We start from the raw sequence: 25,139 nt of genomic DNA on the forward strand, positions 1-25,139 counted from the left end.
AAAAATATGTTTGTGCACTTACTGAAGAATAACTATGAAGGAAAGACTGACAGTTGTTTACGGTTCTTCCATGTGACTCAGTCCAACAGCTGTAATCGGGAACGCTAAACTGGTATGTCCTTTTGTTTGAAGGAGTCGCACATGACTACTTAATATGCAAAGTACTACAATAGAACTGGAAGGGCCTTTAGACGCCTAGGACCTCAATAGCGTGTGTCATTGAGGGGTCTAATACTGTATCTGCTGGAGCTTCCTGGTGTTTCAAGGGGGTTAAAATGCTGGGAAATGTTTACGTTCCAACTTTCGGATTTTCTCCCATGTTTGCGCAACTCAACAATTGACCAGGCACGTATTTCGAAAGTGAGGAATTGTTGCAGCTCAGTTTCACGCCTTTTTTATCCGTCATACATTCTTCTCGCTCCCTCTAATGGAATGACAGTCTTCTAATATCGTCTGCGTTTGAACCACTTCCTGTTGCATGAACATTTGAGCGAAGACTCGAAAAGGAACTGTGCATTTGGCCCCCCTGGGCCGCACCGTGGACACCCCTGTGCTAAACCAATTGGGCCAAGCTATTTCCAGAACACGTCTGTAGCTACAAGGTTAGCGTTTTTTAGAGAGTATTACGCTATGGAAACTGTACTGTAGCATCCTTTTGCCAACTAACTCTAGCTTCATCAAATTCAGGAGCTTTTTTTGGAGCATACTTTCTTTTTCGTGCCCTAAGGCTTAACCGTCTGTGCCGGGCTCGGATGTCCCCTTTGACAATAGCAAAAAATCCAGGTTAAATTTCAACAGACGAGCGCTTCAGGCTGTTAATGTGTGACCCTGGTGCATTGTGGGTACTTTACTCAGCAGATCATTTATAACCCCACTGACTGTGCTAATGTCTCTGTGTGCATGAGGTTATGGGGTTACTGGTTAGCTAGCGCACGGTACAGAAAAGTGGCATATTTGGTCCGATACGTGGTCCCGGGCTCTCCCAGGGTGCGCTCGGACCGGACTCTACGTCCCAGATATGAATGTTCCCGCCGACCCTGACATCATGCTCTCCACGTCTCCATACATTGAATTTCGTCTTCTCCCTGATACAGATAATACAGTAATCGATTAATCTGCAGGTTTTTTCGCTTGGTTGTGAGAGTTTTTCCCGCGTGAAGCTAATGTGGGCGCTGCCTGAGGACGTGCTGATGGAGTAAACTTAAAGTGAGTGTTCGTAGGTTTCTGTGAACGGGGCCATTCTAGTTTGAAAGCTAAGGACCTCCAGAGTTCAGCCACTGAGCTTTAAAGGAACAGGCCACCATCCCATTCTGAGATATGTTCTTACCTGAGCTTAAGACGAGTTGATACATACCTGGCTGGTCTTTGTGCCCGTGGAGGAGCTTCCAGCTTCACCCCCATTTGGAGCTATAGGAGTATACAGGGAGAGGCTAAATGCTAACAACATCTTTTGGTCGTTGTGCGTGACTGAGCACACGCACAAAGACCAGACAGCTACGCATCAACTCGTCTAAACTTGGGTAAGAACATATCTCAGTATGGAAAAACTGTGGCCTGTTCCTTTAACGACTAGCGGCCGCACTGACATGGATTTTATTTCCAAACTGGTTTAAATGATAGGTTTTGGCAACAATAAGAGTGGATCTCATTCTGCTTTCTGATTGGATAATTGTCCTGGGACACAGACGGATCATATTTATGACATTTTTAAAGTGAGGGCCTGTATCTACCATAAAACGATATATTGATTACTAAAATAGTTGGGCAACTATTTCAATAATCGATTCATTCTTTCAGCCCTAGCTCCTATAGAACTCTTTCTAATGAGCCTATTAGATAATGCTGATGATAACTATATAGTTTGCACAAATAACTCTCAGGATACCATTGTGGGGCCTTCAATGCCGATGACAGCCAGATATTTGACCAATGCCCTACATTTGTTTGATTGTTACTGAAAAATAACTATGAAGGAAACACTGACAGTTGTTTGCGGTGCTTCCATGTGACTCAGTCCAACAGCTGTAATCGGGAACACTAAACTGGTATGTCCTTTTATTTGCATATTAAGCAGTCATGTGCGACTCCTTCAAAGTACTACAATAGAACTGGAACTTTAGACGCCTACGACTTCAATAGCGTGTGTCACTGAGGGTTATAATACTGTATCTGCTGGAGCTTTCTGTGGAGTTTCAAGGGGGTTAAAATGCTGGGAAATGTTTGTGTTCCAACTTGCAGATTTTGATGCTCTTAGAGTTCTCTTCAAACAAGAAGATAACCCCATAGTAACATTAAGGGAATCGTCAGAAGATCCATAACTAATAAATGGCTTAAACCAGACCCACCATCTTAACAATATATGGATCCAGATAGTCTGGAGCAAACATTAAGTGAAACAAATAATGTATCGTTGAGGTTAAGCTGGGAACCTGTACTGCCATTGCTGATTCAATATGGAGCACATGTTAGCTGTACCTTGACCTGCTTCAGCGGACAGGCTGCGACCTTCATCAGAGGATTTATCTGCCACGTGTAACAATTAACGCAGCTCTTCCTTGAGATTCTAGACAAATACCCAACAGCAGTTTTTTCTGACAAGTGTTGCAACTATCTATCCAGGAGCCGAAACATGAACGGCTACACCAAGGCAAGGGGTCACCTCGCGATTCGATACAGTCCAGTGCTCAAGATGGCAATAACCTCTCGATATGCAGATGCCGTGATAAACAATATATCACACAAAATAACCAACAATATATCAGCTTTTTTTAAAGAAAGGTTTGTGGCGTTGAACCTCTTTAGATATCTCCATTATCATTATTGTACAAAACGAAACACAGATTGAGCGCTCTAAAGTATACCCAAAATCTACCCCATTCATATCAAAATATATCTTCAGTGAAATCAAAATCAGATGTGCATTGCTCCCCCGTCGTTGGCTGCAGCGGATGCTTCACTGCCGAAATAAAAGAATCCAGTCCGATTTCGATTCAGAGTTGCCCCGGTTGTAGTGCAGCGATTGTGCATTGTAAACTCCTTGACCTCTCCGTATGCCCCACCATCCTGCACTCGAGACCAGACTCCCTTCTCACTCACCCCCCTCGTCCAGTTTCGGCCTGTGAGGACCGATGCATATAGCCGCGCTCTCTGGCTCATATTATCGCTGTATCTGCCCCCCTCCCCTCCCTCTGTGCGGTGCCTGGTCAGAGGTGGCCACACTGTCTGCGCCTCTCGGGACAAAGCTCCTGTTCTTCCTGGGAAAGCCCCCCCAGCCCCGCCGCTCCGCCAGCCTCACCCCGGCCGGAATTCTGCTGCCCTCGCCTACGGTGGAGCTGGGACGGGGCGCACGCAGGCTGACGCGGGACATGTCAAAGTCCGTTTGCTGAGTGTGTTACGGGAGCGGGTTTCAGTTTGGTCGGCTTTGGTTTTCAGTTCATTCACTGTCGAGTTCTGTTGACAGTGGTGATGTTGTTTCCCCTGTAAAATAACAAAATAACACTGGCATGTCATAGCCATTATGCACAGAAATGAAGTAAAATATCCTATTGAAAGATTCTAAGGGGTTTCAGTACTTTCAAGTATCTGTAAAAGCTTTCATACTTTAGATTTTATTTCTGCATTCTTCACTAAAGAACTTCACACAACTGAAATGTTTACTACTACTACTACTAGTACTACTGCTTCTGGTACTACTTCTACTTTGACCAACCAATAAAACCAAAATATATATATTTTTTTTGCTGTACTCAGTAGAAATAAAAAGGAGAAGCGTTGTTCGACCCTTACGTACGCGGCCAGTTAGCAAGTGGGCTATTCAGAGTCCTGCTCAATGTGTTTTTCTGATAGCTGTTAGCATTAGCCACCAAAACCTCGTGAATTATGAACGATCCAGATGTTTAGGTTACCACGCATCTAATGAGCATCTAACAGTGTCCTCTGAGCTAAGTGCTAACTCTAAATGCTCAATGCTAGCTATAAAAGCTCAATTCTGCAATGCTGTTCCTGCTTTCTGTTTTGTCAGATACACACATCTAAACAACATCTTAAAGGGATATTTCAGGATTTTTCACATAGGGCCTAATTTCCTAGTTATCCAGAGTGTCTATTTTTCTCCATATATTTTTTCTCTGCATTTAAAATAACTTCTATTTGAGCAGCATCAGCTTCGTGGTTGTATAAGCTACGCAGCGGCGGAGTGATCTGCTAGAAAATAGTCCCTCAAAATGCGATGATTCATGTGACGCAAGGTGACTTATATTCCAATAATGATTCTATCGACACATACATTTATTTGGTTAGTCTGGTGTTATAAGTGATTTGCCTCAGGTGGAGCGGGTCACACTGTTTTTTACTGCAGGCTAGCTGATACCGTAAAAATGCGCTAGCCTTGCACTATTCTAGCGCCACGAAACTCTTCAAATATAAGAACTGCATGAATTACAAAACATATATCTCCAGGTATCAGCAACACTAAATTAATTATTATATGACACTTTAAATGATGTTAATGACGACAAAGCTATAGAAAGAAAATGCCATGAAAAGGACAAAACAAAAAGTACACAGCTGTTGGAACAGGCTCTGCTAGCTGATGTCGATATTACTGTTAGCAATAAACAGCCATTCAGAGTCTGTTCCAGGCAGTGTTAATTTCGTCGACTAAAATATTTAGTCTTAATTTTAGTCAAAGTGTTATTTTTGACGACTAAAATTGGACTAAAACTAAATTAAAAGTTTTTCATGAGACTAAAACTATGACTAAAATGTCCAGATATTTTAGTCGACTAAAATAAGACTAAATAAAAATGAAAGGGAGAGACTAAAATCATCCAAACTTCTATTGAGCGTCTGAAAGAGCCTCAGATCATGTAAATTCTCTGCCAAAGGATCAGCTCTGAGCTTTGTTCATGTGGAGCAGCTCCATGAAGCAGAGGAACAAGATTAAATATGATTATAATGAATAATATCAATGCAAAGTTGACTAAATCCGTCTTCATTTTAGTCGACTAAATTTACTTGCAATTTTAGTCGACTAAAACTAGACTAAAATTGAAGATATTTTTTTGACTAAAACTAGACTAAAATCGAATTACATTTTCGTCAAAAGACTAAGACTAAAACTAAATTAAAATATTTTGTGAAAATTAACATTGGTTCCAGGTCTGGTTTATCTGCAACTTTTGACACACAATGCCGTGAGTAAAAACTGTGGATTGCTCTTCTACGTGCGTCACAAAGCGTGAGGGTCATGACAAGATTTAAAAGATTTGTTGCTCACGCTCAAGGCTGCACCATTACTTCAAATGGAAATCACACTTTTTAATGGTCGGTATTGGCAAATTTCAACTCAAACAAAACAACAACATGGCAGAATTGACTTTTCTGCACCTGACTTTTTCCCACATATGTTCTTCTTGGTGTCTGCAGCCGTGTGTGAGCGTAATTACTGTCGGTGCGGAGTGAAGACTTGGAGGCGTCCTTTGTGCAGCTGTGTTCTCCTGGGTTAAACTGTGCAGCTGAAAGGTTAGGGCCACATCACTGCGTCCACTGTGCATCCTCTGTACGGTGTCCTTGAGGGGACATTCATCAAACTCTCCTTCCATAGGCACATGTCGGTATGAACAGGGCCATTATGTAAGGCTTTCAGACAAGAGTTGTGCTTCTATAAGGGAGTTTTGAAAGAGGAATGTAGAGTTTGTTATGGTGTCTAGAAATCTGGCATATTGTGGGAAATGAGCAAACATTGTCCATGGGCTAATGTGTGTGTGGTGTATATACACAGCACCTAGGGCTGTGCAATTAATCGAAATTCGATTACGATTTCGATTACAACAGTAAACAATTACAAAATTAGCATAATCGCAAAAAATCGATTATAATTTTTTTTTTCAATTTTTTTTTCTTCAATTTTTTTTTATTTAAATTTTGTTTTTTCAATTTTGTTTTTCTAATTTTTGGATTTTTGTCACTTTTTTGATGGATTTTTGTCTTTTTTCTGCTTGTATTTTTGATGGATTTTTGTCTTTTTTTGCTGGATTTTTGTCACTTTTTTGCTGGATTTTTGTCACTTTTTTGCTGGATTTTTGTCATTTTTTTGCTGGATTTTTGTCTTTTTTTTAAATGGATTTTTGTCACTTTTTTATGGATTTTTGTCACTTTTTTGATGGATTTTTGTCTTTTTTTCTGCGGGATTTTCGTCTTTTTTATGGCTTTTGTCACTATTTTTGCTGGATTTTTGTCTTTTTGCTGGATTTTTGTCACTTTTTTGCTGGATTTTTGTCACTTTTTTGCTGGATTTTTGTCATTTTTTTGATGGATTTTTGTCACTTTTATTATGGATTTTTGTCACTTTTTTTTATGGATTTTTGTCACTTTTTTATGGATTTTTTTAAAGGCAACAAATAATCGTTTGAATAATCGTGATTTCAATTATGACAAAAATAATCGTGATTAATCTTCATGAGCCTGCACTGTGCATTGGTTCAAAGAGAGAATCGTAGCCGCCACCGAAGTTTGTTGTAGAGACTCCAGCGAGCATCATGTTTAGTTAGTGCGGTTCCCCGGCGGTGTTTATCTGCACGGGAAGGTGCTCGGAGAGTAAAATGTGCGGAAACTCTTAATGCCTGTTTTACTTGTGACTCTTGCCGGTGCTGATGTTGTACGCTGGTTTTGAAGAAATAGAACATTCATACGACCAAAGAACAGATTTTTTTTTTGAGCTACGAGTTAAGATTTTGCTATGACAAGTGATTGTTCGTGCAGTGCATACCCAGCTTAACACAATGTAGGCTTCAAATGCGGAATATGTGAACGATAACTATCAGTTTATTATAATATGGAATGTGAGTGGAATAACGGACATTATTTTTGCCATTATTTTAAAATCTCAAAATATGCATTCTTTTTATGCCTTTTATCTAAGATAGGATTTTTGTTTTCCAGTTTAGTGGTATCCCTATTTTGGGCTAAAATAGTAAGTTAAACGCTTCAATATTTATTTCTCAAGCCTGTCCCTCCATGTCCCACCACATTATTATTATTATCATTATTTATTAAAACAGGGACAATGTACGGAACCATTAGTCTTTACAAGAGGAGATGGTTTAGCTCAGCAGCTATTTTCCATCCGCAGTCCCTGGACAGGTGTGAACATAAAGCATTACAATTTACAATCTATAAATCCAATCTACAATAAAATCACTGTATAAAATACGTTCTATGCTTTTCCTAAATCACACAACCTGTCCCACTTTCACTACTATTTGTGGTGGTCACCCGAGCCTGGAACACTCTCAATTTTACAGCACCATTCATATCTGTATAGCAGTAGTTCTCACTGCTGGGCGCCTTCACATTCGATCACAGTGCTCTCTACAACGCTCCAGGATCAATTGTTTTGTAGGTTTTCTGGTGAGAGGGTCCGTCATCAGTGAACACCTTCCAAACGATTGATCCTGGAGCGTCCAGGGGACCACTGTGATGGAAAGTAAATGCGCCATGCTGACCACTCATACAGCCCCTTGGTCACTACAAGGTCAAAGGCACAAATATCAATTTCTTTTTTTCCACATAAAAACCTGCATAATGCACCTTTAAAGTATATGCAAAACTGACTTTTGAGATTTTGAACATGGAGAGTGATGATCCCTCCATGAAAACATCTGCAGTAATCATTTTCTGGATTAGACTGCTATACTGCATATATGTTGTCATTGTAGAGAGCTGTCCTACACGTTTTTGAAGCCCATAATCCATCACAGGACCCCTAGTAACAACACATATACTGCGTTCCAAGTTAGTATGCAAATTGTATTTCAGTGTCAAAAAGGTAAAAAAAAAAAAAAAATGGTTTTCACTGAAGCTCATGGATGGTATTAATGGTGTGTTGTGTCTCAGGGCTCTGTGAATCACTGATATCAATCTCAGACGCCTGCGATGATTAGTTGTCAGGTTAAGCCCAGTTAAAACTACTGAAGTAGGACATTCCACATTATTAAGCAGACCATCGTTTTCAAGCTATATGGGAAAGAAAAAGGATCTCTCTGCTGATGAAAACCTTCAATTCATGCATAATCATCGTACTGTTAAGAGATTTGTGGCTGATTCAGAGCACATAAAGGTTTGTGCAGATGAAGGCACAATGAGGAAGGTTTCTGCCAGACAAATTCATCAGATTAAGAGAACAGGTATTTGAAGCTGCTGGTGCCTCTGGAGTCTCCAGAACATCAAGGTGTAGGACCCTCCAGAGGCTGCAGTTGTGCATTAAACTTCTATCCGGGCCTCCCCTAAACTGTTCATTGAAGCTGAAGCAGAAACGGCTGCAGTGGCTCAGAAATACATGAGGACTCATTTTCAAACAGTCTTGTTCACTGATGAGGCCGTTTAACCCTGGATGGTCAGATGGATGGAGTAGTGGATAGTTGGTGAATGGCCACCATGTCCCATCAAGGCTGTGACATCAGTAAGGAGGGGGCGGAGTCATGTTTTGGGCCAGAGTTATGGGGAGAGAGCTGGTCGGCCCTTTTAGGATCCCTGAACGTGGGATAATGACTCATAATATGCAGATTTTCTGACTGACCATTTCCTTCCATGGTTCCAAAAGAAGAACCGTACTTTCCCTCACAAAATCATCTTCATTCATGACAACACGTCATGTCCTGCTGTAAAGAATACCTCTGCATCACTGGCTGCTATGGGCATAAAAGGAGAGAAACTCATGATGTGGACCCCCTCCTCCCCTGACCTCAACCCTATTGAGAACTTTTTGAGCCTCAAGCAAAACATCTTTGAGGGTGGGAGGCAGTTTTCCTCCAAACAGCAGCTCAAGGAGGCTATTCTGACGTCCTGCAAAGAGATCCAAGCAGAAATTCTAAAAACTCACAAGTTTAGTGGATGAAAGAATTGAAACTGCTCTCAAATAAGGGCCTTATGTTAAAATGTAACTTGACCTGTTAAGATGTTTTTGATTGACCACTTCCTTGTGGTCAAATAGCTTTTGATTTCAGTAAATATGACCTCCTAATACTTCAAATTCAACAAATGACCATTCAGAAAAATATCACGCATGATAATTTGGAATGCAGTGTAGTATGAAAAGGCTGGCAGTCAGTGGCGTGCTTTCTTATGCAGTACTACTTCCTCTATGCAGTGATGCAAAATCAAGTTCCCAGAAGTTATGTTTGGAATTGATGATTTCTTAAGAATTGTGGCGGACCGTCTATAAAAGCTGTGTTTTGGCCGCTCTTATGCAACACCCCTCTGCTCTGAATGTGCACAGTAATCACTCTCAGCTGATCGGGCACTTCAAAAACCTCAATCAACACAGAGACTTTATACAGAGCGGTGAATTGTGAGTTTTCAAGGAATCATTTGTGGATAAGGCGTAAACAGCGGCATTACGCTGGGAGGTCAAGGCATGCAGATTTGTACAGGAATACTGGCCCACTGTTCGATAAAGGAAGGCTCTGCTTATTATGCTTTTTTTCTGGAGGATGTTGAGACCTCTTTTTTCCTCCGAGAGGCAGGGTGGTATGGCCCAGGAATGTAGGATTTGTTGGCAAGTGGTGGCAATTTAGACTTTCTTAATTAGTCGTAAGTTCCAATTTAACTTTATTTCTATATAAACGGTTAATAAAAAATGGAAATATACAAACATGACAACAAGAGATATTCTTTTTGGCTGTTACAAGAAATATAAAGGAGCCAATGCTAGGGTTTTAGTAGAAAGTTAAGGAGCTAACAAGAAGCTCAAAAGCTGTGTTGCATACATTCCCCATCCTAGCTAGCTTTTGTTTTGCTAGCGTCATCCACCAAAATAACAAACCCCGGCACATTTTTAGCCGGCCATATACCCCGTAAAGAATGCCGGGAATGCGTTGAGCCACTTCAGGTTCACTGGGTCACGCGGGACTTTTTTGGAAAACCCTGCAGTTCGCCGCTAGCACAGTGCCACCCATTATGGCCGGGGCTAGCGCTAATGTCGCTACTGCTGACTCACAGGTTCACATGTGGTGCGCCGTTGTCCCGGGACGACACAAACAAGGGGCAAACAGGGGCCCGTCGCCATGACAAATGGGGCCGGTTGCCACGACGACGGGGCCCCTGTGCTGCTGCTGCTGCTGCTGTTGTTGTTGTGGCGGTGCCGGTGCTGGTATGGCCTCGGATATCAGGGAAGCTGTGCCTGGGCAGGTTGAGGCTCATAGGGAGCTGATGTGGGTGGATGGAGGCAGATAGCTTTGTCGTTTCAGGTCACGGAGGACATTTACTGTTTTAGAATAGGTGAAGTCTACAGGCAAAATAGATAAACTTTATTTACAACAGGGTAAATCTAGGCTAATATGTACATGTTGCACCGAATTAACAGTTTGAATTTGACCTTTTCTTGGCTTCAGTGCTCTCTTGGAAGTTCGGAGCTTGTGCGTCTGACTCGTGGGCAGAGGAGGTGGAGGAGGTTGAGGTGGGGGGGCATGTCATTGAAGCCACGAGCGACAGGGAGAAGCAGGAAGTCGCTCTGAACTGCGGGTGCCCTCGGCTCTGACAGGAAGAAGAGGGAGCTGCTGCCGAGGCTGTGCACAGCAGGGTTCTTTCTGTGAATGTCTGAATATATGTTTGTTTGAATGTATTATGGATTAAATGTGGCAGGTGGGCTGTCGATTTGTAGGTTTTCGGAGACACATCCCAGCTCCCGCAAATGCACACTGTCGCTGTGTCCTTGGGCAAGACGCTTCACCTACTTTGCCTCCAGTGTCTGCGTACGTTGGTGTATGAATGAGAGTGTGAATGGGTGACTGGTTCTTTACTGACTTTGGGCCTGATAAAGGTAGAAAAGCGCTATATAAGTTGAGTCCAAATACCAAAATTGAGTTCTAAAAGTTATTTGTTTGTATTGTTCAGGTCTAGTTCTACGTACGGGCATTAAAAGAATTCGAAAGCTACCCTGTCCCAGTCCCTACGGTGGAAATTGTGTTGCATTCACCGTTGGAGCGGCTAGATTAAGCACAATTGGGTCATAAGTAACTGGTTGCAATACCTCACTTTCGAAATACGTGCTGGATCGATGCGCAAACACGAGTGAAAAACTGTAAGCTAACTTCATTCAAATATCAGCATAAATGTGCCAGAACTTAGAAATATTTGCAGGGCAGGGGAAATTACAGTCTTTGAAGCATAGTAAAGTAAAGTAGATTTGAAAAACTGTATATGACCATACCATGTTTGTAGCACAGCCAGGGGCCTTTTTTTTTTTTTTATCCCCAGGGGCCTTTTTTTTTGAGCATGCAACATTTTTCTCCCTCACACACCTCTCGCTAGTCTCCCATTTGAAAGCATTGTACTTTAGACACATTAAAACAACTTTAAAGCCTGGTCCCAATTTTTTTTTAGCTAACTAGAGCTAGATATTCCTCCTGTGATAACGCTGGGTTAGTCACAATTTAAGAAACGCTGGTTTTCGTAAGAACATTTTTCGAAATCTCTTGCTAATGAGGGTCGGACTGTTAGCATTGGAGCTAACGAAGAAGCGCGGACTGCATGTCACGCAAGGGCCGAGCCTACAGTGAAGATCCCGCCCTCATGCCCTTTTTAGGGACATGCTCGGTCAGAGCTGGGGAGGGGGAGTCTGTAAACCTGCCATGATTTCCCCCTCCAGCGAAGTCTTTGTGGCAAACGGGGAGGAGGAGACGTCCATTCTTTTTAACGGTCTATGCTGAACACGTAGTGGAGCCATCTCGGGTTAGAGTGAGTGTGTGGGTGTGGTGGTGGTGGTGGTGGGGGGGGGCTATATTTCATGGTTAGCCCAGCGGCCTGTGGGTAGGTTAAGTCGGCCCTGAGTACAGCCATGACCTTGGTTTTATTATAAATGAACTAGTTGTAACCCGGCCCACTGCCCGGCCTCCGCTAGTCTCCAAATTTGATGTTCTAAGCTTATGAGTTATTACAAAAATAATGTCCACCCTATAGTCCCTAACCCCTCATTCACTATATAGACCCGCACTATGTAGTAGACCAGTGGTTCCCAACCTTTTTCCTTGAAGCCCCCCCCTGCACATGCCGCAGTCGGGCCGCGCCCCCTCCCAGTCCAAAACTATGGCCACCACGAATGTAGGAAAACATGACAACAATTGCTAATAGTTACATATTTCAAACACTTCAACTGAAATTGGAGTTTTTACTGCACGCGTTTTCCTTTCAGTCATATTTGATGATATCATTGAATCACATGATAAATATTACTTGTGACCGGACCCTCTGACCAGACAAAGCTCTGGGTGCCCCGCAGGTTGGGAACCACTCTAGAATATACTCCAAGTGCAATGTTGCCTTTACCTTCTCCTCACTGTTGTCACGTGAGCTGCGGCGTAAAGAAAGTGAGCCCGGTGTCCAAACGTCAGCAGAATGAGTGACTACATCTACAATAAGTCGCTAAATTCCAAACGGCGATGAAATACCACGAGATATTCCACTATCTGATGTAATCACTGACGGAGAATGTAAGTGCATATGTCACGTATATTGTTGGCTAATCACAGTACACTCACTGATGCTAACACGGCTAGTGCTAACGTCCACAGCAGCTTACAAATACTCTCACTGAGGAGCTAAAAACTTATTGCAAGGAAAGATTTACGTTTGTGATGCTTCATGTTGCCTTTAGATTAGAGTCGGGGCTTTGAGTCAGTCCAACAGCCGCTATCGGGAGCGCTTAAGTACGTACTGTTGTTTACACAGGTTAAGTAGCCATGTGCTCCGGGTGCATACCAAGGCAATAGAACTGGGCAAGCCTTCAGGAGCCTATAGGACTAACATAGCATGTGTCTGTCACAGTTCGAATACTGCATCTTCTGCCGCTGTTGTGGTATTTAAGGCGAGACACTCAAAAACTGTATATTTACAGATATCAATTTGAAACTTTTGCTGTCGATCACTGGCATAAATGTGAGAAAATAATACATTGCAAGTTTTCTGTCATTTTATCCATTCATATAAGAACAAGGTGTTTTATGCCTAAAAATGCCCCAAATTTCCCATCTTTTCGGCGACGAAATCTGAATAATGGATAGAGCTACATTCAAATTTATTGTTTCATTTTATTGATAAATGAGTTAGACTTTCTCAGAGGGGATTTTGGATTTCTTGTTTAGTTTTAAAATAAGCTGTTTTTTAGTGGAAAAATCTGTAAAAATGTAATTTTCGCCTTATTTTTTGACATTCAAAACTCAATAAATGAGGCTTAGGGATTAGATAATAAAAAATCCCTGTGAAAAAATCTTCCAAATATTGTTCAGTCCAAGGCTGGAAAATTTGAAGTCTTTAGGAGCTGCTGACGTGGACATAGTGTCGCCACAATGACAGAAAAATGTGTTTTGAGAAAAAGGCCCTTGAAATTGTGTTCTCCCATATAAGTCTATGGGGGAACATTGAATCAGCGCAATATTTAAACATGTTATTGTGAAGATTAGGTATATTTTCTGTTTCCGGGTGAAAGCTTGTATGTTCAGAAACCAATTTGGCCCAAAACCTGAAAACTGAAAAAATTGAGTTTTGCCTGTAGTGTCTCCCCTTAAAGGGGCTTTAAATGCTGGGAAATGCTTTATGTCAAATTCCGAAAGGCATGGGATTATAGTTTGGCAGTTCAGTCCTCAGTCTTAGATACTTCTGGACCTGTTTTTAAAGTGTGCCCTGTGTGAAATATTACATCGACAAACTGTAGAAAAAGTTGTTTCTATTGGACGCGAGTCCCGGCCCAGATGGTGGCAGAACAGTGGATCACGCAGATGCAGAATGCTGATGGTTATCTCATGATGGAGAGACTAAAAGTGGAATTTCAGATAATGACTTGATCCGCTCCTCAGCAGTTTACAAAGATCCCATTGACTTGAACGCACCACCGCACAATGCTCTCCCTCTCTCTCTCTCTCTCTCTCTCTCTCTGCCCGTCTGTGTCCGACCGTGCTGCATTTTGGAGCAGCGCTGCGAAAACCGCACACAAATGACATGCTTTAGAACGCCCTCACGGTACGCCGGCCGAAGTACTACGAAAATACACTGGGCTCGGCCAGGGTTAGCAGCAGAGTGTAGGGAAATAGTAGAATGTAATATGATGTAGAACGTTATCTTTACTTTACTGGAGAAGTGTTTTGTAATGAAGTGAGGAACTTTGAGTACCTCTGACCGCTGTAGAAGGTGATGTTTTATCCATATCGCAAGAAGCCAAAAAAATATTGCAAAATCACTGCGTTCTTCCAGCTGGAGGGAGGGGCTTAGGGACAGTGCACTTGTTGAACCAGGAAGAATAACTTGAGGAGAATATGAAGATGTTGTTTAGGGTCATTCCAGCATTTTCTAGACAACAAAAGTCACTATCAGATCACTAGAAAGGTGTGTTTGAAAGTATTACCAACTGTTAAAACGCACAATACCCCCTCGATATGTGCAAAATTTCAGTTTTGTCAGGGTTTAAAACATTTTTAAAGCCTTGCTTTGCCATAATTTAACCTCTTACCACCTGCCGAGTCATTGTCGTCACTTTTTCATTACTTTTTTGCTGCTCTTTTGTCACTTTTTTGCTGCTCTTTTGTCACTTTTTTGCTGGATTTTTGTCTTTTTTTTTTCTGGATTTTTGTCTTTTTTTGCTGGATTTTTGTCATTTTTCTGCTGGAATTTTGTCTTTTTTTTGCTGGATTTTTGTCTTTTTTTGCTGGATTTTTGTTTTTTTTCTGCTGGATTTTTGTCATTTTTTTGCTGGATTTTTGTCATTTTTTTGCTGGATTTTTGTCATTTTTCTGCTGGAATTTTGTCTTTTTTCTGCTGGAATTTTGTCTTTTTGTTTGCTGTCTTTTTGTCATTTTTTTGCTGTATTTTTGTCATTTTTTGCTGCTATTTGTCATTTTTTGCTGGATTTTTGTCATTTTTTGCTGGATTTTTGTCATTTTTTTGCTGGATTTTTGTCATTTTTTGTCACTCTTTGGCGCTCTTTTGTTGCGTTTTCATCCTCATTTTCTTTTGTTTTTTTAATCGCTGTTTTGAAGAAGCTTTTAGATTTGGAGAACAGGAGAAAACATGTTCAGGTGGTAGTTAAGAGGTTAACAAAACACTCTTTCGTGTGTCGAAAAGGTTTGCTAAAAATATCAAGGGGGGTGTGAATCATTAGAGGTTCTTGATGCCATGATGCAGTTATCAACGGTGCTACAATCAATGGGTTATTATTTAGCAAAATACACTGACCAATAACAAAAGTTAACAAAAAGGGATGCGAATAATACTCTGGAGCGGCTAAAATGTGATTATTTTTTTATTTTGGATACCTTTTTTTAGATTCAAATATGTAGTTTCGCATAATGCCGCTAGAGGGCACTGCAGGCTAGTCGAGCAGCAGCAGAAAGAAAGTTTGGAGTGAGTGAGAAACTAGAGAGAGACTGGCGAAAAGCATTACTCTTACCGCAATGAAGAAAACAAAAAAAACGAATAACAGGCTAAAAGCTATATGGCCACAGCGAGAGGAACGAGTTCGCTAATGAGAGCTTGAAAAACGTGCTGCCGGGAGAGGCTTGTCAGCGGTGCAGTTACGCCTCCGAGCTCAGGTCGTTGCCAAGGCGATTGTTCAGAAGTGACGCAGAGGATGAAGATTTCAATAGATTTAGTGATTTGGAGTGAGATGGAGAGTTTGGTCTGTTCTTTATGCTATAGTTATCTGTTTATGTGACGCTAACATACCAGACACCTGTTTAGTTCGTTATGCTTCATGTAGCTAACCATCAATATGTTACGTTAGCATACTGTGCGCGTATTCAGCATGTTGTGTTTTTCTTCATTAGACATTTTTTGGCTAGTGTGTCGACTTATAGTCCGGAAAATATGGTAGTATTGATGATGTGTCCGGGAGAGTGCGGCTGAGATCTGAACACTGTGGCGGTCGTTCCGTCTCATGCTCCCTGAACTAGGGCTGTGCAACTAATCGAAATTCGATTACGATTTCGATTACAACAGTAAACGATTACAACAGTAAACGATTACAAAATTAGCATAATCGCAAAAAATCGATTATAATTTTTTTTCTTTTTTTATATATATTTTTTTTCCAATTTTTTCCCCCAATTTTTTTCTTTGGGCATTTTTTTTTTTTTGCAAAGCAGACTTGCGTTATTTCAGGCCGCTGGGATTATTTTCCCTTCGCTTTTCACGTGCCACGGCTCATGCTTTTGTCTGACATAAAAACAAACGGCGCTGTGTGATGATGTCATCGGGCCGCGCTGCTCAGTTTGCTTGCGCAGGTGTGAGGGCTGGCCAGCAGGGGGCAGGTGTGAAACAGGGACCTCTCTTTAATCAAGGCGTACTTGAAATCATTTGTACTTTTATGACTGTCCAGAAAACATAAAATGTAGTGTAGTGTTTTGGTTAATAAATAAATAAAATAAAGATACTTTTTTTTTAAAGGCAACAAATAATCGTTTGAATAATCGTGATTTCAATTATGACAAAAATAATCGTGATTATTATTTTTTCAATAATCGAGCAGCCCTACCCTCACTGCAAAAAGTAATTAACTAGATTAGTATAAACATCTCAATTTGAGCATAATAATCCAAATTTTAATTGTTTTGACTAGGTAAATTGTTCTTGGGCATTTTTCCTAGATTATTTCACTTGTTCTGAGACGTTTCTGACTCGTTTCAATACATTTCGTTCTTATTTCAGGTAATTTTCTTTGCCAATGGGGTCAGAAAATTGGTCTTATCTCATTGGCAATTTTACTTTCTTATTTCAAGCGAGATTTACCCTAGAACTGGTCTGAAATGTCCTCAAACAAGCAAAGTAAACTTGGTCCGATCAGGAAAAATGTCTAAATTAGCGAAACACGCTCAAAACAAGATATATTTCCTCAATTCAAGCCATTTAAGACAATGCTTGATATTTACTTTTTGCAGTGCTGAACCACTCTTTCACAATGTGAGCCCCTTGAATTTGGAATAGGCCGGTTCCATCAGGGAAGATAATGACTGGCCAGGTCTTTCCGACAGCATCGGGTCACTGGTCGTTTAGATACACATCGATACAGATCTGCAGCTGTAATCTGCAGTCTTGGAGATGTTGTAGTGTTGTTTTTTCCAATAAATTGCTGTCACTTCCACATATAGCATTACAAACACGCACCGCATTGTTTTCCTCTCACCATCGCAATCTCCCAACAACCTCTGAATTGTTTTTATCCGCTCCTCTCCTGCAGCAGTGACCCCAGTTAACCCTCCTTCCCCCCACGCCGTCGCTCCTTATCGCGCACGCCGCTTCCAAACGGGCCCGCTCGGCTGCACTTTTGCCCGCTCGCTCGCTCGCTGTTGTTGTGCGAGAGGAAGGAGCGTGTTCTGGGAGGATCATGCGTCACGTCCGGAGATGGAAACGGAGGCGACTGACCGAGACATTTTTTGTGTTTTTTTTTAAAGCAGAGGACACAGAGGAGACAAAGCGAGGCTGTGAGTTTAGCAAAAAGCAACACATTGTGGTGATTTTGGATTGCTTTTTTATCTTGATTGCAAAAGTTTGGCCATTTAGTCTTAATGTTGTTTAGGTCATAAATAACATTTTAATGCTGATAATACAGTCATTCCTTTATGGCAGGGATGGGGAGCCTAGTATTGATGAGGGTCATGTGCATCATGGCGACCGCTAAAAAAAGGAAGGTGGATCTTGAATGTATTCTAGGAAAAATGGACAAATGATCTCTTCTTTGTCAAGGTGAAAGGCCGGTGTGCCTTTAGTGTGTGGTGAGCAGACGGCTGGCAGTGATGGAGAAGGCAAGTCTCGAGCTCCGTTACACCTCCAAACAAATGTGGATAAACTTAATGCTCTTCGTCGGAGTTTGGGTTCCCAGCAAGCAGCTTTCACAAGACTGACCCAAACTTGGAAAACCAGCTTCCAGTAGCATCATCACCACTGCCAGCTGACATCAGACATGCATAGAAATGATCCTCCATATCAGTCCTACCTCAGTGTTGTATGGCCCTTGGAGCACTTTATGAACATTTATTTGGCCCTTGATGTGATAAAAAGGTTCCCCACCGCTGCTTTATGGCTATGTCTCCAGCTCAATAACAATATACGTATTACAAAAGTAAGGAGTAACGTTTGAGATTGGGATCCAGGTCATAATCGATATTGTCTGATAATGTAACGATTAAAGGTGCAACATTTTATGAGGGGAAAAAAGTTTATATTTGTGGGTGTGTGACCTTGTAGTGACCCAGCGGCTGTATGAGTGGTCCGCATGGCGCCTTTACTTTCCGTCACAGTGGTCTCTACAACGCTCCAGGATCAGTTGTTTTGTAGGTGAGAGGAGGGTCTGTCCGCAGAGAAAACCTTCCAAACAATTGATCCTGGATCGCCCTAGAAACCACTGTGCTGGAAATGCAAAAGCGCCATGCGGACCACTCATACAGCCGCTGGGTCACCACAAGGTCAAATATGCACAAATATTAACTTTTTTCCCCACATAAAAAGTTGCTTAATGCACCTTTAATGTAATGGTTAATCATCTGATACAGCTGACCAAGCAGTACATGTACAGAAAACACTCAGTTTCAGTTTATTTGCGTGAAATAAAAGGTTATTGGTTATTCATTCACTGTTATATTAGTGGCTTTTGGACTGTTGTGGGCACAGCCAGAAAACAGCACGTGCAGGGGGGCTTTAAAGCAACACTCAGTAACTTGTTTACCTTAATAAATCCTTTTCGTAGTCCCTCTGGGGGTAATACAAGTGTTAATGGGATGATCGGAGGGTCTTTCATCTCCCCCTGGTGTCTCTGGCCAGAAAACCACATTTGCAACTTGACTGCCACCGGACCGGAGCCACCAATACACACTAATGGAATCACAAAGAAGACGCTAACGGGCTAACGGGCAAAGCTAACTGCGGGCTAGTGCCACTTTAAACAGTATTTACAGCCAAGTTTGTGTGGAAAAAATTATTTCCATTGTCTAATTGGATGTACAATATCCCTCTCTACTTTGTCCTTTCTGTCAGCGTAGTATTTACTCTCACGGATTTTTAATGAGCAAAAAAAATCGTAGCATGCTACGACACCTGCAGTTGCACTTATGGCCTCTAGGGGCAAGAGTTACTTAGTGCTACTTTGAGGGGAACGTTTGGGATTGGGACTGATTTCTTGAGCGATATGTTGATATAGTAATTATTGATACAGGCCTAATGACCCACACACAAGACTCATGCATGTAAACACACCACGGCCGAGGGTTCATAAACGGTCACTTATTCTGGCCTATAGTACCTTACGCAGGCATGGGGAGAACATGCAAACACCACACCAGCTTGACCTCTCTCCCAGTCAAAGAGGGAATCTAACCCACAGCTCCCTGCCTTGTGTGTGTGAAACTACTTTCCGACTGAAGAAAAGGAGCCAGTTCTGTTCTGTAAGTGTTCGATATCGCCCGACATTAGTTGGCCGCTTCCATTTACGTCAGGAAGCTTTTGTCACCCCCGTAGCAGACTTGTGGTCTCCTCCTCGTGATAAATAATAACATTGTGACACGTCAGGAAGCGTGACTTTCAAAAGTAGCCGTTGCAGAATGGACGGAGTGTGTCACAAGATTCCTGTGAAGAAATGTTTTTGGATCTGAAAACGCTTCGAAATAACGAAGGGGAAGGAGGAAGTGAGAGGCGTCGCTCGGGACGAAACAAAATGATGATATTAGGAATTCATTTTTGTGTTTTGTGTTCTTTTTTTCTCCCATAGTCCTGCTGGCCCAGCCCATTGAGAATGAATGTATGGAAGGTCTGACACTGAAAATCACAGACTTTGGCCTGGCCCGCGAATGGCACAAGACCACCAAGATGAGCACGGCGGGGACCTACGCCTGGATGGCCCCCGAGGTCATCAAGGCCTCCACGTTCTCCAAAGGCAGCGACGTCTGGAGGTGAGGGTACACAGGAGTTACACTGGAGTTACACAGGAGCTACACTGGACGGGAGTTAGACGTGAGTTAGACGGGAGTTAGACGTGAGTTAGACGTGAGTTAGACGTGAGTTAGACGTGAGTTAGACGTGAGTTAGACGTGAGTTAGACGTGAGTTAGACGTGAGTTAGACGTGAGTTAGACGTGAGTTAGACGTGAGTTAGACGTGAGTTAGACGTGAGTTAGACGGGAGTTAGACGGGAGTTAGACGGGAGCTAGACGGGAGCTAGACGGGAGCTAGACGGGAGCTAGACGGGAGCTAGACGGGAGCTAGACGGGAGCTAGACGGGAGCTACACGGGAGCTAGACGGGAGCTAGACGGGAGCTAGACGGGAGCTAGACGGGAGCTAGACGGGAGCTACACGGGAGCTAGACGGGAGCTAGACGGGAGCTAGACGGGAGCTAGACGGGAGCTAGACGGGAGCTAGACGGGAGCTAGACGGGAGCTAGACGGGAGCTAGACGGGAGCTAGACGGGAGCTAGACGGGAGCTACACGGGAGCTAGACGGGAGCTAGACGGGAGCTAGACGGGAGCTAGACGGGAGCTACACGGGAGCTAGACGGGAGCTAGACGGGAGCTAGACGGGAGCTAGACGGGAGCTACACGGGAGCTACACGGGAGCTACACGGGAGCTACACGGGAGCTAGACGGGAGCTAGACGGGAGCTAGACGGGAGCTAGACGGGAGCTAGACGGGAGCTAGACGGGAGTTACACTGGAGTTACACGGGAGTTACACTGGAGTTACACTGGAGTTACACTGGAGTTACACTGGAGTTACACGGGAGTTACACGGGAGTTACACGGGAGTTACACACATCCTCAAAGGCGTTTTACACGTCTGCACAGGCTTCATCAGTCACATTTACACTTGTATTTTCACTTCGTGATCTAAATTCTGAATAAATATGCCCAGGCAACACGGGAGCACAGCTTAGAGAGAACTGTGCCTGTCGGTAGAGACAGAGGGATGAGATGTCGAGGAAATAGCTACTCGTTGTGAAGTTTGTGCTGGTCTCTAATCGGACAGAAAGAAAATTATAATAACTGCACAAATGACTGATACGCATCTTTGCCCTATTTGTAGTGGTTATGTGATAATTCTGCAGGCGTTCTAGTGGACTTACACCACTACGTATGGAGAAACTATAGCACCACATTCTATGTTATGTCAGTCACTGACTTTTGTAACCTACTTTACGTTTAGAGTTCATATTGTTAACGGAAACTATTATATATTTAAATGTATCTGAAAATTCATTAATTTAATTTTTATTTTGTTTTGAAGAAGTTAAGGCGGCAGCCCGGTGTTGTTTAGGTGGCCGCCTAAACAGGATGAATAATTGCAGTCATGATGCACCTAACAGTGGGTCCTGTTTCGTGAGATGGCAGAATTGTTACATCCCTCTGATTCATTTCCTGCATACTCTGTGGTCGTAAGCTATTATTGTCGCCAAAGCTGCCCTGGGGTAGACTGAAGAGGCTTCTAGTCAGTGCTTCAGCTCCTCCCACTACCAACCCCTCACTCTCTTACTGTCATACATAGACCTATAAGACCATATGGAGACAGGACATTTAGTGTTTCATGTGTACCTTCCCATGTAATTGCACTCTCCTCTCTTTGACTTATTGCAGCCATTCAGATTGTGATTTGGGTTTGATTGTGAAAGCCCTGGAGTTTCCTGGAAGCATGTCTCTTCTGTTTTATTCAGACCCTGCCTGTAGAGGTCTGAAGTCCAGGTTTTCATTAAGAGCCCTGATGGAGTCTTTGTGGTCTTCTGGAAACTCTTGCCGCAGACCTGGACGGAGGAGCAGATGAAGGGTTGGTCGGACCGTGATAGGAGTCAGAGCGACCGCAGCACGTGACGCGTTCAAAGACCTGGGCGTGCGTGGGACGTTTGTTTTCTGCACACTGTCCCATTGTTCAGGCTCAGCCAGAACGCAGCGGCGCAGCCCACCACTCGGAGTTCAGAGAGAGCAGGCCTGATGTACGCAACCCGTGGGCGTGTGGAAGGAGCTTTTACAATCCGCCTCGACAAGCGATAACTAGTGTTTTATGTCTTCTCCGATTATGAGTCTTCAGGATGTACGTTTTAGACTCGAAGCAGGGAAGGGGGAAGGTAACCACATGGATCTAGTTTTAGAAATAGGCCGGACTCAAGTAGTATTTCCTTTAGTACTTTTCTTTTTTTTCTTTTTGTTGAGCAGAGGTGGGAAGAGTAGCCGAAATATTCACTCAAGTAAGAGTACTGCTTTGAAATAATTTTACTGAAGTAGAAGTCAAACCGTATGATAAAAGTACAATTTCTTGAAAAAGTTAATGTAGCTGAGTACTCTGCCTCTGCTCTTCAGTAAACTTTTTTAAGGGGAGGCACCGCAGGCAAAACAAAATGTTCACATTTTGGGCCAGTTTGCTCCTTGAATGTATAAACTTTCACTCTTTCAAAATCATGGCCTCATATTCACCAGAAGATCTTTGATTATTGCACTGATTCACCGTCTCTCCAGAGATTTACATGGAAAATTGTAACTTTAAATGATCACAAATCCATTTTCTTTTCACATTGTGGCGACAACATTTGCACTTAAAATACACTCAACATTTTCAGTAGCATTTATATTAACCACACCTCATGTAGCCTTAATAAATAATGAATTAACACTTAATTAAACTTGAACACAGTGTTAATTTCGTCGACTAAAATATTTAGTCTTAATTTTAGTCAAAGTGTTATTTTTGACGACTAAAATTGGACTAAAACTAAATTAAAAGTTTCTCATGAGACTAAAACTATGACTAAAATGTCCAGATATTTTAGTCGACTAAAATAAGACTAAATAAAAATGAAAAGGAGAGACTAAAATCATCCAAACTTCTATTGAGCGTCTGAAAGAGCCTCAGATCATGTCAATTCTCTGCCAAAGGATCAGCTCTGAGCTTTGTTCATGTGGAGCAGCTCCATGAAGCAGAGGAACAAGATTAAATATGATTATAATGAATATAATCAATGCAGAAGCTGTGCATGCGGACCAGGTCGTCGAGGCACCCGGCCTCGACTGCCACCCAGTCCTCTAAGCACCCGACCCCTATAGATCCCTCTGCGGGTGGTGGGTCCACAGGAGGGCGGGCCCACGTCGTCCCTTCGGGCTGTGCCCGGCCGGGCCCCGTGGGCAGAGGCCCGGCCACCAGACGCTCGCGTTCGGGCCCCAACCCCAGGTCTGGCTCCAGGGTGGGGCCCCGGCTGCGCCATGCCGGGCGACGTCTCGGTCCTTGATTGGTGTACGTCCATAGAGGTCTTGTGAGCTGCTCTTCGTCTGACCCGTCACCTCGGACCTGTTTGCCATGGGAGACCCTACCAGGGGCATAAAGCCCCAGACAACATAGCTCCTCGGATCATTCGTGTACTCAAACAACCCCACCACGTTAAGGTGGCAGCTCACGGTGGTGGGACTATGTCTCCGAGCTGGCCTGGTGTCGCCTCGGGGTCCCCCCAGAACAGCGGGAGGAGGTGTGTGTGGATCGGGAAGTTTGGGCATCTCTGCTGAGACTGCTGCCCCCGCGACCCGGCCCCGGATAAAGCGGAAGAAAATGGATGGATGGATGGATTATCAATGCAAAGTCCACTAAATTCGTCTTAAATTTAGTCGACTAAAATTACTTGCACTTTTAGTCGACTAAAACTAGACAAAAATTGAAGATATTTTTTTGACTAAAACTAGACTAAAATCGAATTTCATTTTCGTCAAAAGACTAAGACTAAAACTAAATTAAAATATGTTGTCAAAATTAACACTGCTTGAACAATTCATCAGTTAAGTATGACAAGCTCTTGATAACTAGTACAATTAATGCCTAGCATAATGGATAGTTCTTCACATACTTATTCATTAAGTTATTAAGTCACACTTAATGAATGAATTTTTCATGATAAATAAAGTGTTAACTAATAATTTACTAAGGCTAAAAAAGATGCCGTTATTGTAAAGTGTTTTCTAGTCTTAAAGCAGAACTAAGCTCGTGCCCCTAGAGGCCATAAGCGCCACTGCAGGTGTGGTAGCATGTTGTGTTTTTTTGAGAGAGTAAATACTACGCTGACAGAAAAGACAAAGGGAGAGAGGGATATTGTTTATTGTGCCACAACCCAATAGGGATAGTTTTTTCGCTCCAACTAAACACTGCTAAAGTGGCGCTAGCCCACAGTTAGCTTTGCCCGTTAGCCTGTTAGCTTCTTCGTCATGATTCTGTTAGTGTGTATTGCGCCTCCGGGTCGGAGCAGGGAAACCAGAGACATCAGGGGGACATGAAAGCAGTACTAGGTAAACAAGTTACTTATTACTGTTTTAATATTATGGAAGCTTTCTTTTCAAAAGGACTATTCAAATATCTAACTCCTGATTTTTTGAGCTTTGAACCCCCAAAGGCCAATTTTTAATCCCAAATGCCCATTGAAAAAAAAATCAAACGTTTTATAATTTAAACCTCGCTCTGGATGAAAATATTGGCACATTTTTACAAATAAAAGCTAGGGAAAACTTGCAATACATTTTTTCTTCAAATCTCCTCTAGAAATCTGTTGCTGAAGTTTCTAATTGATTTGAAGATATTTATGTTTTCCAACCATTTACCCACTACTGCTCTTAAATATTCTTTCACCAGGGCAGTAACCAAAACATTTACCAACTGTAGCACTTTGTTAGCGACTAATAGAGCAAAGGAAGCCTGCCATCGAACGCTAAACTCTCTGAGAATTCCCCTGCTTCAGTGTGTTGTGGTTAAGTTTATAATGTCCCTTATTTTTGATTTCCTCTCAGTCTGTGCAACCCACACTCTCATGTCCCCAGATATCCCTCAGCAAAGCTCTGAGGAGACAACACAACACGCAGCTTTCAAATGAGGCCCGAGTCTTTCCCAGAGCGCCATTAATCTGCTGTGGACGCTGTAATTAAAGAACTAAAGTAAAAAAAGGTTGTGGCTTGTACTATCCACTTAGGCCGCGCTGTGTTCAGGGCCAGCTGACGGTGTGGGACATCCCAAAGTTCTACAGAACACAGGATGAAGCGGGCATGTGTTGGTTTGTAGTTTTGCATTTGAATGGACGAATCCTGGACGACTTTAATGGTTGCAATTGGCCTGGAAATATCTAAATAATCTATGTAGTAATGTTTCTGAACTTGTT

The 25,139-nt window shown here is 42.6% G+C and overlaps 1 protein-coding gene across 1 annotated transcript in view; it reads left to right on the forward strand.

Annotated features, from left to right (window-relative positions):
* Positions 1–25,139, forward strand: part of LOC306980263 (mitogen-activated protein kinase kinase kinase 11) — a 76,870-nt gene that overhangs the window by 22,969 nt on the left and 28,762 nt on the right. Inside the window, exon 2 of the mRNA XM_079579583.1 lies at positions 19,745–19,925. Coding sequence (XP_079435709.1) covers positions 19,745–19,925 — 181 coding nt within the window. The remainder of the gene's footprint in view (positions 1–19,744; positions 19,926–25,139) is intronic.

The sequence above is a fragment of the Gobius niger genome, assembly GCF_951799975.1.
Source record: "Gobius niger genome assembly, chromosome: 21".
In the NCBI taxonomy this organism is placed as follows: domain Eukaryota; kingdom Metazoa; phylum Chordata; class Actinopteri; order Gobiiformes; family Gobiidae; genus Gobius; species Gobius niger.